Source organism: Pezoporus flaviventris, unplaced genomic scaffold (assembly GCF_033815535.1).
Source record: "Pezoporus flaviventris isolate CSIRO_AGI_PZ_B2104156 unplaced genomic scaffold, CSIRO_AGI_Pfla_v1 ptg000143l, whole genome shotgun sequence".
Lineage (NCBI taxonomy): Eukaryota > Metazoa > Chordata > Aves > Psittaciformes > Psittacidae > Pezoporus > Pezoporus flaviventris.
The window spans coordinates 298912-313191 of NW_026892691.1; the positions used below are offsets into that span (position 1 = coordinate 298912).

The 14280-nt window shown below is 39.1% G+C and overlaps 1 protein-coding gene across 8 annotated transcripts in view; it reads left to right on the forward strand.

The window, feature by feature from the left end:
• The window catches only part of ANO5 (anoctamin 5), a 59807-nt gene that overhangs the window by 18569 nt on the left and 26958 nt on the right, over nucleotides 1-14280 (forward strand). For 2 of the 8 annotated variants that reach the window (XM_061479161.1, XM_061479163.1), the window contains 3 exons: nucleotides 3108-3155; nucleotides 9000-9041; nucleotides 10161-10274. In XM_061479161.1, coding sequence (XP_061335145.1) covers nucleotides 3108-3155; nucleotides 9000-9041; nucleotides 10161-10274 — 204 coding nt within the window. The remainder of the gene's footprint in view (nucleotides 1-3107; nucleotides 3156-8999; nucleotides 9042-10160; nucleotides 10275-14280) is intronic. The other 6 variants (XM_061479162.1, XM_061479166.1, XM_061479165.1 and 3 more) reach the window with 3 other exon arrangements.

Here is a 14280-nt window from a genome sequence, read left to right on the forward strand (position 1 = left end):
GATTTTAATTAGTTGCTCAAGTTACAGAGTAAATGAGGATGAGGCCCACTGACAAAACAGAGTTCCTATTCTTGAGAGGAAAGAAGTCTAGTTAGAGAATTCAAGATTGGCAGAAAGGTTAAAAAATGGAATCTGTATTAAATTCCCTAAGAGTTAAATTTTAGGCCATTCAGTTGTAAAATAAGTACAGATTTTGTGGAAGACTGCATCAGTCATTTGTAGTGTATCTATGAGATGTATACAGAGGACTATTTGTTATTCCAACTAAGGACAAAGTAGCTTAAAATGTTTGCTTTGTGTATGTGGACTCTGAGTTTCTCACCCTCCAAAAAGGCAGATGGTTGCACTACTCTGGGGAAAACTACAGCTTTACTCTCTTTACCCTCTTTTAGCTGTGAGAAGGTAGGAATTAATTTTGTACAGTTATATAGGTAATTCTCATCTTTGGTAATTTCATACTAGGGAAATGCTCATTAGAAAATCCTGTTAATCAGGATTTTTCCATATTGTAACTTGATAATGAGAAAATCTGAGAAGAACCTCTCTTTATTTTAACCAGGTTAGCAGAAGTAAGTTGCCAGAGCTCCAGCGGGTGTATTAAAGCAATGCATTTTGCCAAAATGAAGGGTATGACTCATAGGGTTTTTAGGTGTCCTTTCTGAAAGAAGAGCAAGAAACACCATCATAATGTGCATTACTTTCCATGCTTGTTCATTTTTTCCATTCAGACCAGTAATAGAGAGAAACGTGAAATGTCATTATTAATATTGGGAAGGCAGTCCAAATCAATTTTAAAATCTAGAAGGAAATACTAAAAGAGTTCTTTCAAGTGTAATTGCAAAACACAATTTGAGGAATATTCTGGGGAGAGAATGCCCTGAAAACTTGTGGATGGATTCGAAAGCACAAAGGACCAGCCCAGTGCTGCTGCCGAGCACTGCCAACCTCTGTGTTCTTGGTTTTCATTGCAACAAATCTGAGTGTTTTTAAAAACACTGTTGGTTCTTGTTTTGCAAGTCATGTGTAAGCAAGACTGGAGAACCTTACGAAGTGGTGTCTCTTTACAAGAGTTCTTACACTTTAAATGTGCAGTAGAAGGTTTGATCACTGATTTTACAATAGTTAACCCCCATGACTTGAGCTAATTAATTGCAGATGGTTGCAGGTTAAGTTCCCTAGATTGACGGGAAGGCATTTCACAAACTGTAGAGAGGACTATGCCAGCTGTGTGTCTTCATCTCACAGTTTAGTGCTCCACTAAAATCTCATCTCAGAGTGAAGCGGCGTGAGCCGCATATGTAGATCAGTGGGTGCCTAAAACCATCTTTATATCTAATTGTGGTGGAGGTGGGGAGCTGTGGGTTGGATGAGAACAAGGTGGAGATATATAAGGACACCAGCTTGGATGAAGGGGCAGGTGACTGATGGAGAGTAGGAGCCGTAGGCAGCAATGAAAAGCAAGGCTGCACCTCCCCTGATGTCAGGTTGGTGCAGCGCTTGACATGACAGATATTTTCAGTGTGTAGCTGGAGAAGAACTTTCCACTTCAGTGTCTCCACCCTTGGTTCTCTACAAATAGTGCAGGTTTGTCCAGCAGCATCAGGGATGTGAGGATTAGACTTTTAAACCCAGTTCAGACTATCTTAGGGTAAGAGCACAGTAGAGCTCTTTATATTTGCACTGCATCTCAGGTGGATACCTTGCCAAAAACCGGATCAATCTCTCTGGCTGAATTCTGAAAAGGACATTTTCATCTTATTTAGATAAGCAAATACTCAGAGATGGCATCACTAAGAAGGAATGTCAAGATGTGTGTGTATTACTTGCAACGTAAACAGGAACAAAGATAGCATGGTTTGGGGTTTTTTTTCCACAAAATAATGGAAATGGACCTCAGTGGTTGCTCTCCAGTAAAAGTGCAATGAAAGTGAAAAATACTCATTTCTAATTTAAAAAAGATCATAGAACTTGATGAAAATTGGATTTTGAAAAATACACTTTCTGAAATGTTACAACTGTAAATGGATGACTGGTGGTACAGGAGTGGAATGCAGTTAGCATTCTGCTGAAAGTTGATTTAATCCCATAGAGAACTGTCATATTTCCATAATGCGCTCACACTATTTGGTTGCTGTGTTAAAACCTGTCAGTCATTTGTTTCCAGAAGCAAAACAAGAGTGTGAGATATTACTTTGAAGCAGAATGAGATATTGCAGAACCGTTTAGGTATTGCAAGCCATTATTCATTCCAGTGAATCTCAAAATCCCTTGCTCATGCCATCGCACAGTTGTGTCCAGGACCCCAGACAGCTTATGGATGTGCGCCTGTAGGGTAGCTGTGCTCTGCAGAGTCCTCTGCTGCTGATTTTCCTGCCAACAGGATGATACTGGCCAGAGGACATTGCAGCACCCTGCAGGCCCACACGCAGGAAAATAATGAGCGCCCAGATCTTGTACAATTAAAATCTGGGGAGGGCCTCACCAGGCATTGCTCAGAACTGGAAGCTGGGAAGCCTTTGCTAGTCTCCTTAGGCATAACAGCCTCAATTACTGATACTGGTATGCCTTGTCTGTGCTGTAAGTTGAATAATTTGTCTCCTTGTATCTGGTTGGTTGTTTTTTTTTTTCAGTGCACATGGTATAATTTCATTCTGTACTGAAGAAATACCTAAGGGGTGTTGCATTTAATCTGAATGCAGGTGCAGCCAACTGTGCTATGCACATCTCCTCTCTTAGATATTAAAATAAGTACTGTTAAAAGTTCATCTTCATCAGCTTGTAGATGGTATTCTGTGTGTAGACTTTATTTTTATAAAGGAAATGCTGAGGAATACTGGACAGCTCTTATTAAAAGTTGTTAATAATTTAAAATAACATGGGCCATGTAGAAGTCAGCGGCTTAGGCTGGAGACCCAGCTCATCTGAGGAAGTAGAGCTTCGTGTCAAGTTTTACAATCTAGACTGAAAATCCAGCTATCACTCTGAATAGCTTTTACAACAACTTAAAGCAGCAGCTACACTGTTTCTTCTCAAATAGCCTTTTATTTTAAAGCCTCCTTTGCATCATTGCTAACAACATTATGTTTTTCCCATGATGCCACTGGCAGGGCCTAAACAGCACTGAGACTACTTTACTCATCCCTGAACATCAAGTGGTAAGCAGTAAGCAATATTCATGCTTCCTTGCATGAATCTGTGTGGTGTCTTCTATTAAAGTCCCTCACAAAAAAATTTTCCAGTTTCAAGGATGCCATCCTTACAAAACAAAATGTTTTTTTTTTCTAGATTATAAAAATGAATGTGGTTTCGGCATTTATTCCTAGTGATGGCTTAAATGGTCAATTCCAGGAAATCAAAAGGATAATAGACAAAATTGGAAAGTTAAGATTGGTGGAGAAAACTGGAAAGTTTGCTTTGTTTATCATTGCTTTGGTTTGATGGGATGTAGGATATATTCTGACTCTGGTGTTATTAACAAATGTGGGATTCCTTTTTATTGGGATAACCTGGAGGGCTCTGAGAGTCAGCATGGTACTTTCAAATGTTTGAAAGAGCAAGAAGTGAACACTGACAGCAGTTGAAATGTGTGGCCTCTTTTTTTTTCTTATTGCAGGCTCTAATATGGAAAGGCTCAAAATAGCCACTTCCTAAAATTTGCAGACAAGAGAATTGCGTTGTCAAATATATCAGAAAACTTGAAATAATCTTTTTTTTTCATGGAGAAGAAAGTCACAAATTCATTTAAGCTAACTGAAGAAGTACATGCTGAGGTGTATTAAAACTGTCTGCTTGCTTACATTGGGCTCTGGTGTCTTTACATTAACTCATGCGCTCTCTTAGCATCCTTTTTATTTCCCTTTGTTGTATTCTTGTTTAATGTGTCCTTTTATCCAGAGAGGCTTTTTTCCTGAGCGTTTAAATTAGAGTGCAAATACCTTGGTGTCTTAAACTGCTTTGAAATGCATGTTTTCAAGCTTTCAGATTTTCATGTGGTTCAAAACTGTGGTAAAGGTGTAAAAAGAAGCTTGCAAGTTTTAGCTACCAGAAATATGTGGGCTTTTGTGTTTATTGGAGTGGGAAAGCTTTGTGTGCTGCTTTGTAGCCTGCATGAAGCATAACTGGAAATGGGGATGTGTGGTGTTGAGAGTGTTGTTAATACACTTCTTTCGAAGTGGATAAGCACTTGTGGATTCCTCCAAGGAAGAGTATTGAAGAGAACTTGATGCAAAGGGGATCTCTAGTGTAATGGGATCTGAGTTTATTGTGCATAAACCAGGAATGTGCCTTTTTCGGTTTCAGTGGAGTGCCTGTATATCTGTATATGTTGTGTAAATGCATTTCCAGGAGCTTGTTGCTTTGGAAAATAAATTTATCAAAACAGTTATATATTAAGTATAGTGGCACTTAACTCAGCATGTGTTTCCTGTAGCTGTGAGCACGTTTAATTCAGGGAAAAGGGGGATTACATACATACTCTGTGTGAACTGAGGATCTGCTTGAAGGTGATAATATTTTTTAAGACATTGAATGTTTCCCACCCTTTCAATTAGGAGGCATAGTTTATATTTTGATTCAGCTTTCAAGCCTTTATATTTTCATCTATTTCTGTAGTCTTAAAAATATTCCTGCAGTGGATTGTTAATTCAGAAATCAACTAATTGCATTGTTAATGTAGTTATTTTGGTTTATGACATGGTCTGTGATTAAAAACTAATTTGCCTGTATGATTATCAAAGGTATGCAGTAAATAAATATTTGGTTTGTGGACTTTATCTTGTAAGCAAGCAGAAGGTTGCAGGTCTGTTTTATTTTTTAATTTCAGGCAGCTCTCTTGTCTAGTAATGTAGGATTATAATATAACTCCTAGATGTGCTGATGGGGATCATGTTAGTAACATCTCAGCATACCCATTAGTCATAGCCAGAGGTTTTACCCTGCTGTAACGCCAATGAAGCTAATGGATTGGGTTTCTCCATCTCAGATTACTGTTGAGTACTACTTTGCTGCTCTAAACCACCTTCCCACTCTGAGATACAAAAAGCAGAAGACTGCTGAGGTCTGAACCTGCAGACCCAGCTCTGTGAGGCTGGATGCTTGGGAAACCTTGAAGTCTCCAGAATTAGGTTTGGGAATGGTGTTTCTGAATGTATGCTCCTGAGAAATTTGCAGTTTTCTGACTATTAATATGAAAAATGCTGGTTTAAGCCAAGTTCCTCTGTCATTAAGTATAGACATGGAGAGGGCTAGGGTGTTTAGCAGTGAGGTGTACTTGGAGGACGCTCAGTTGTGTAGAGGGAAAAAGTTGTGCTAAGCGGCGTTTAAGGACATAAATTTCCTGTTAGGTGGATTACAAGAAATAGAAGTCCTTCTGAGTCCTGTGAAAAATATTCAGGATTCAATCATTCAGGTATAATCTGCAAAATATATTTGCTTTTCAGGTGCTGTGGTACCTTTAAAGGTCAGCTGGCTGTGTACCTTGGTGGCTGAGCAAGGCTGTGGACATGTCTGCTGCAGTCTCTATCCCTCAACTTCAATACAAAGTTGTTTCTCTGAAGCACTTTCTGTTAGTGTTTAGTGGTTGATGCCACATCCAGCAGCTCTCTTTACCCTCTCCAGTTCGTGGTGACTGGCTTGTTTGCTTTGGCCCTGCAGATGCATGTCAGAGCTATCTGTGGGAGCAGAGTGGCCAGGGTCTGGGCATTGAGTAAAAACTCTAGCAGGGCAGGAGAGCTCTGATGGGTTTGGAAGTAGCGTGTGACCACCAGGCAGCATTTATGCACTTCACCCAAACCAGTTTGGTTAGGACTGAACGTGGGGTGTTACACAGCCTTGCTTCGTCTTGAGCTGTGCTGTGTTTATTTCCGTAAGGACAACTTGGTCTTTCCTGTAACTTGTTTAAGTTGGGATTTCCTACTGCACGGATTCAGTTTTTGTCTAACGTAAGGATTGGAAGTCTAGGTACTTGGGAGGTTGTTTGTTGAACATGGCTCATTCAACATTCGGATCTCCAGTGGATGTCTAGACAGAAGTTGATGATGATGGTGTAACTAGAAATATTAATATGCAATATATGTTATAAGTGTTCAAGGCCAGGCTGGACAGGGCTTGGAGCAGCCTGGTCTAGTGGAAGGTGTCCCTCCCTGTGCCAGGGGGTTGGAACTGGATGAGCTTTAAGGTCCTTTCCAACCCAAACCATTCTGTGATTCTATGAATACAGTTCCGTAAGTACACAGTAAGTTCACACTTATGTAGCCATGTGAAAATAGCTCTTCGTGGTGGATCATTACAGTGTTTAGTTAGCACATCTGTCCACATATGAAGCCACTTAGTGCTTTTAGAGATAACGAGAGTATTAAAACCGGGAAGTTAGTACAAGAGAACAGGAGAGCAGTATTTGTTTTTGAACAAGTAGTTTTTGTGAGCTTGCTTTGTAGATGATGGATTTTTTTTAACTTTCTGGAAGTGCTGGTAAATGCTGAACCCTTGCAGTAACACCATTTCACAGATCATACAGTGACCTGGATTGGAAGGGACCTCTGGAGGTCTCCTTGACCAATCTCATACTCAGGGCAAGGCTGACTTCAAACTTAGATCAGGCTGTTCAGTCAGGGTCTTGCTTGATCAAGCTGCATGATCTCTGGGATAGAGATTACATGGTCTTTCTGGGCAACCTGTTGTACCTGTTCCCATTCAACCACGCCCTCACATCCAGTAGGAATTTCCCTTGTTGCAACTTGTAGCTCTTGCCTCTTGAGTTTTCACCATATGCCTTGGGGCTCCATCTCTTCTCTAATCCTCATAGGGTATTATTCAGTTTTTCAGAATCTTCCAATTGCTGTGTTTGCTGCGCTGGGATGTTTTAATTTGGTTACTTGTGTTCCAGAAGGTACACACCACAGAATATCTGCTCTGATGTTCCTTTAATGACTACAGGCTGTCTTAAGATCAGTTAATTTAAATACAGTTTGGGAGACAGCTGTTAAGAAACAGGACCACAGAATCAACCAGTTTGGAAAAGACCTTTAAGATCATCAAGTCTAATCGTTCCCCCAGCACTGCCAAGGCCACCACTAAACCATGGCACTGAGGGCCTCATCTACACAGTTTGTGAACACTTCCAGGGACGGTGACTCCACCACTGCCCTGGGCAGCCTGTTCCAATGCCTGAACACCCTCTCTGTGAAGAAATTATTCCTAATATCCAGTCTAAACTTCCCCTGAGATGTGCAAATCCATAATCTTTTATGATTCACTCATGCAACCAATGCATATTACTAAAATTTGATATATTTTAAACCTCCAAGGGCACATGTATGCACAGAAGTGTCAGAGTATGCAAGACTGATCTTGTTCTGCTTGTGAAATCCAAATGCAGAAAATGGAAAGGAGTAATTTATGGGTTTAGTAAATAGGCTTGTCTCTATCCATGATGAATATCTGATGTACAAAAGGAGAGAAGTGATGAGTATTCCCCTCCTTAAAGCAGATCCTACTCTGATGACTACAGCATTTTCTTAAACTGATAGTCAGACCTTTAATGACTGAGCAGGATTCTGATACATCTTAGAAAATCAGCAAACTTTGATGGCACTAAAGATAAATTATTACTGCAGTTGGATGGAATAATCTAATTGTAGCTGTGCTACCCAAAGAAACTGGGACTGTTCTTTGACAGGAGCTTTTCTGAAGTAGATATTATTTATTGATTTATTTTTTCTTTGTGTATATGACTTTTATTAGTTCACTGGGACAACGTCTGTGCTCACACAATCTCTGTCTTTTTAAGTTAGTGGTTGGGGTGCTCTGGTTTTAGGCCAATTCCCAACATTGTAAATTGCTAGAAGGCACTTTGGGATTTACTTGCTGTAATGCTGGATAATTACAGTACTGTCAAAGCTATCTTAATTTGATTAGATTAACACCTAAACAGTTGCAGTTTGCTTGTAGGCACAACTATGTTTAAAAACCCCACAAACTGTAAGGATAAAATAGAATAGAAAAATGCTGTTCTTTTTCTTTGACTGGATTTCATGATTTTATGAGCCTCTTAGTCTTGCATGATTCTCTTCTGCTTATAGAAGAAAAGCATTTTCTGAGCCAGCTGTCTGATGTCAATCTTAAAAAATAGTCCGATTGATCTGCTGGAAATATATCTCAAGAAGGAAAATGGCAAAAAAAAACCCAACAGAATTGCCAAGGAGAGAAGGCAAAGAGGATTGAGGCATATTCAGGAAATAATCTTTTAGCATTTTTGTGTTACTTTGATTTGCAACACAGTGTTTTGAGCTGCCAAAAGGCTAGAATAGCTTCAGAAATATTTTCCATAGGGCATGGATGGACAGAATAGGCTACAAGTGGTTTCAGCAGTTACCAGGGTATCTCATGAAGGTGCTTAAAGTTGTACAAGCATATGGAACAACAGGGATTATTATTGATGTCAGTGTTATTATCTATTATTATTGTTGTTATTAAATTTGTTCCTATTTGAAAATAAATGCATGTCCCGCTGCATGTAGATATCATTGCTTGTAATTTTGGCAGTTCTGGAATTACATGATTGCCATTCATCTGTTTCTGTCCTAGTGGATCAAACCTAATACAAGCGTTACAGAAACATGCATGCACTATTCATTAGGTAGTTCTTGTTTTGTTACCTTTGCATTACATTCAAAGAAACTTTGTTGGGTTTGGTGGGGTTTTTTAATTTATTTAAACATCCCAGTGATGGCAGTTAGCATTATGGGAGTCACTACTTTAAAACAGCCAAGCTTATTCCCAAAAAGGATGCCAGCACAGCTTAGCCCTTACTAAAAAAAGATATTAATAGTCATAATGTTTGTGGATGCTTGTGTTTTTCTACTAGTTGGAGGCTTTTCCTGGCTTTTATAAGGACTTGGATTTCTTGCTAACTTTACTGGAGGGTATGTTTTAAAAGCAGTTGAGTCAGTTCTTGGAGAGGAGCAGTAGCCTCACTAACTACTTGTTGGTTATTCTGACAGAGTGGAAGAAGATATAATCTGTTCCTGAAGCGACGTCTCAGGGTAAACCAGTGAGAAATGATACTGCAAGTGGCTTGGGTGGCTGCAGTAATGACATGCTTCACTGTGTGATGCCTTTTGTTAACTGGGAGCAAAGTTCACCATTATAAATACTCTATGCTTTCTCACAGGCTTTTTCACATGCATCCTTTCATGTTGTAAGAGAGAAAAGACAGCGATAGAACCCTTTGAATTATTCTTGTCTTAGACAAATGCACTTTTGCTTATGGGTGTGGTTAAAAGACCCAACACCAGTCTTACTTAGCATGGAGTTAAATTTAGACCAGAGTATTAGCTTCTAATGGAGAGCACTTTGTATGAACTTTTAGTCTTGTAAACAATTTGGTAGAGCTGAATACTGATCTGATAATAAATAATACTACCTAATACTATGTTAACTTCCCTAGGAGAGAGAGATACTAGTCTTTTACTAGCTTAACATTAATTGCTGTAGCCTAATCGGTGAAAGAGATGAATGTTATTACAACATTCTGGCATGCTGATAAATGAAAACATGATCTTTAATAGATCAATTAAAATACTAATTGCACTGTTACACTGACAGCTTTTATTAGGTTCATTTCTTTTTTTCCCCAATAAACACTCAGCTTTGAAACATTACCACTGTATTTTGTTGTTTTCATGTGTGGTCATTGCTGGGACATATTTCTCTTTGGTGGTCGATTTGGTGGATCTCATGATGTAGAAGAATATGCATGGAATTGACTTTTTGCTACCTGCTTTGAGTTGATAAACTCTGCCTTAGCTGGCTTTTGTGTAGAGTAGTGTTTTGACTAACTGCAGGAAAAAACAATCATGCTGTAAAATAACACTTGTCTTGATCATTTATGGAAAGAAAATAAATGTTCACAAGTATGGCTACACTAACATATGTTCATTCTTCATATACTAGTAACTTACATGTAGTGCTTGTGGATATAAGCAGTCAGTGGTGAAATAATTACAACTGGATAAGCCCTTGTTAAAACTTTCCCAAGTATGTATCTTCAAGCTGTGAAGGAACTGAAGAATTAAGGCAATTTGGGGAAATATGTCTTCTGTTATATTTTAGAGCAACAGCAATGCTTGTTGTTTGTAATCGGATGCCTGTATCTTCTACAGATTGATAAAAGACATCAAAGCAAAGATTCTATTTTCTTCAGGGACGGTGTCAGGAGAATTGATTTTGTTCTCTCCTATGTGGATGATCTTAATAAGGAATGGGAAAAAAAGTTGGTAAGTATCTCTTTCTGACGTCCTTTTAATTCTTATCTATTATAACCTGAATATCATTGCTAAACCTTTCAAATGACTACATGCAGCTGGAATAGGAGTTAGCTAAAAATGTTATAGTTGCGTGAAAAGCCATTTCACATACTGAAATTCCTGTGTAATTTACTGTTGTGTGTCAGGACCCGATTTTATTCCATTTCTGGGGCTTCGTTTACAGAACTGATCACTCTCTATTATTAGGCTGAGCAATATATTATACAGTCAGTGCAAAGTAAAACGAACTATTTTGCTTTCTCCATTTAACAGTCTTAAGAGTTAGCTGTGGCTTTGGTGAAATACCTGTGGATACTGTTAAACCTGGTTTCTTCTAAATAAGCAAAGCATTATCCAAATGAGATTCAACAATAACTTTTTTCCACCCATCCTTTGACTTCGGTTAGAGCAGAAATAGATTCCTAGATCCAAGAATTAAAGCAGTTTTCCTTTTAAGATTTGTTTGGTTTTTTTTTAATACATATTCTGAATAAGACAAGCACAGCACCTCATCTTGGAGCGTTTCTCTGTGCTTGACTTGCTCTCTACATATGTGTATTCATTCATCTAGAGGGGTCTATAAAGTGGCTTTGATAAGAGACCTCCTGTGTAACAGAGCACAAAGTACAAGCTTTCTCTAACATGCCAGTTAGTGATTATCCCTGGGCTTTTCAACAAGACCCAGTAGGTCCAGCAAACTCAGTAAATGACATAGATTTGTTCCTTGTTCACGCCAACTTTTGAGGTCTAACTTGACTAACATGTAAATTCAAGCTATTTGAACATCCAGTGCTTTTCGGTGCAGTCAGGACAAGGTTACATTTACAAACTGGTCTCCCCAGGAGATTTCTCTAAAGTTTTATCAAAAAAAAAAAAAAAGGGGGGGGTACAAAATACCCCTAAAGTCTCATGTAATCTTATTATTCTGAAAGATAAAGATATCTGAATATAACTGTTAATACGAAGGCATATGACAAAATCATGATCGAAACTACAGGTCTGTGAAGTAAGGAATATTTCTTATCTGTATCTTGTCATAGTAAAATGTTTTGTAATAAACCTATCGTTTCCTTTGAACAAAAAATGTGAGATAAGGCTGCTTATTGCTTTCATTCCTTTATGAAGGAAATACTGCTTTCATTAAGGACTGATGCTGTCTATATTTGCATCCAGATATCATAGAATCATAGAATCCCAGAACAGCTTGGGTTGGAAGGGACCTTAAAGCTTATCCAGTTCCAACCCCCTGCCATGAGCGGAGACACCTTCCACTAGATCAGGTTGCTCCAAGCCCTGTCCAGCTTGGCTTTGAACACTGCCAGGCGTGGGGCAGCCAGTGATCCAGTGTAGAACACCCCTGCATCTTGCTTTTTTTACCTTAAAAAAAATAAGTCTGTCATCCTCTCTGGTGCTTTTCCCAGTTTAAGCATCCCACAGTTTTGCTCAGCTACCTGTGTGCAGGGACTTGTCTGGGAGAACAGCGAGAACATTCTAGCTATGGCACAGTAGGTTTATATAAAGACATATTTTTCCAAACACACACTGACTCTGTTCAGGTGTAATCCTAGCTAAATTGTTTTTTCTCCCATAAAGCAAAATGCATTTAAAAAAGAAGGGGGATGAGACAACTCAAGTGTAGAGAGAAGAAAGATATCCATACAAAATATGTGAAAGCAACTCTTAAAATAAACTTTTCCATTAGTCATACTCAAATAGCTGGAAGGAAGAAATGGAGACTATTTAGGTAGTGTTTCAAGTGGGAAGGAAAAGGAGCCAGATGCTCAGTCCAGTCACTTGTTCATGTTGTGTGCAGCAATTTCCTCTCATTGCTTTAAGGGTCATTAGGGGGTAGCAGAAATTTTTTGCCAGACCAGAGGCAATGTAAATGGGTGTCATTATTGACTGAAGGATTCATGCAGGAAAGAACCCAAGAGTTAGTAGCCAATATTGGAGTTCCTTTTTGAGGTAAAAATGCACTTAGGTAGGAAGTCTTGTAAAAGGCTAGAATGTCTGCATCGAGTGTTGCAAGATTTAATTCTGTATGTCTGTTACTCACTGAAGAGTTTGTGACCCCACAAGAAGAAGGTGTTTGGTGTGTGGCCCTGTAAGCTAGTTCTGTGATCACAGAACCAACAGACATGAAGATAGCAGTGTTATAGTGCACCACTTTTTACACAATTCCTGGGGAATCTGCTAAGAAAATGAAATCCATATTTCTGTCCAGCATAGACCTTTGCACAACGACTATGCCCATAACTTAGCTCAGACACAGTATGGGAGTATTGTGCCGTTATCTTTGTGGGAATGTAATTTAAATATTAATGCTCTGCAGCCTTTGGAATTTGTCTGACAATACTGTACTTGCTATTGCACAGTCATTGCAGGGAAGAATGTGACTTCTTTTGCTGTAGTACAATGATACAGCAAAATAGAACAGCTAAGAATAGAAATGTTATTTCTATGAACATTTCTGACAAGGGGTTTTGTTTCCTTGTCTCAAGGAAACAGCTTTATTTTGCCTTTCTAAGGAAAAGATGAATAAATTCTTTGTGTGTTTCAACATAGCCCTGATGCAGATGTAAGAGGCAGCATGTTCATCTTCTCTGTCAGCTTTGTGCACAACAGATGCGTTAACTTAATTCATATTCCCCAGAAACTTTCCAACTTAAACTTTTTTGAGCCTGCCTTCTGTAAGCTACATGACTAAATCCTAACCACAGAGTCTCTGTAAGAAAAAATTAGGATAACATTGTTGTGAGACAATACTTGATATTTTTCCTCAGAGCCTCCAGCAAACAAATGGGAATATTTTACCTGCATATGACGGAAAAATAAATACAGCTTTAAAAAATATCTAACAAATTATTTGTGTATTACCAGGACATGATCTTTTTTTGTCCATAAATGTATTTCTTCACAAGAAAATCCATAGCATTAGATGGAAGATGTTTCTATCCATGTCAGGGCGTTTGGGACTATTCTGTGATTCTCTCATTAGGACTCTGGGAAATCTGTGCAAAGTGACTTGTTCTGATGTTAACTGGAAGTTAAGTCCCCCTATCCCAGTGGGGCTTGGAGATACATAAAGAAATTTTACCTAGTCTTCTCCCAGTTGTCGTCAGCTTAGACAGAAACTTCTGCTGTCTTACAGCCACCAGATAGCCCAAATTTAGGGAGCCAGGGGCAGTAAAAAGGCTGTGTCCCCAGGTCTGCAGGAGCAGCTGAAAACTGGGCTTGGTCCAAAGCAGGTACCTCTCTGAGCTGCTTTAATGACCATGTTTGGCATCTCCAAGCTTTAGAGCCTTGAGACAAGGGGACTTTCTTAACAGACTCCATCGCTCTCAAAATGTTCTTGGCTGGTGGGCAGCCTGAGATAAACCTGAGCCCCTCTGTGCTAGTCTTGTGAAGTGAATTGGGTTTTCTCAGGGCACAGCCAGGGGCAGAGTTCCCATGCACTTTACAGCAGCCTGGCATTGTTCCTGAAAGCTGTGTTTGTTTCCCAATGTCTTACGTGTGACTGCAGTTAGAATCAGCCCCAGCGTCCTGAGACTTTTGTAAGCTTGGTGCTCCTTGCCTAGGGAGGAAAGGACTTTGATTAAGGAATAGTATGTCATAATCTTTAATTATTTTATTCTTCTGTTTATTGATTGTTATTACTAGCAGTAATAGCATTGTTATCAAGAAGCAGGTTTATAACAGTTGTCTATCTTCCATACATACCTAATCATGCAGAGTTGCAGCTGCATGGGGCATGAGAGTGCTGCTGGACTTTGGATCTGGCTTTCTTAATCTTATCAGGATGGCTGATTACAGCAAAGCATGCATTAGATGGTGAAGTTACTCAGTATGAGTATGTGGGATATCCACGGTGGTGTTGGGAGAGGTGAATGATCTACCAGCCTCTCTTCGATATCATGGAAGTCTCAGGAGATGTGGTTTCAGTTTTTTACAGATGCTTTGGAGAGGTTTAAGAAAT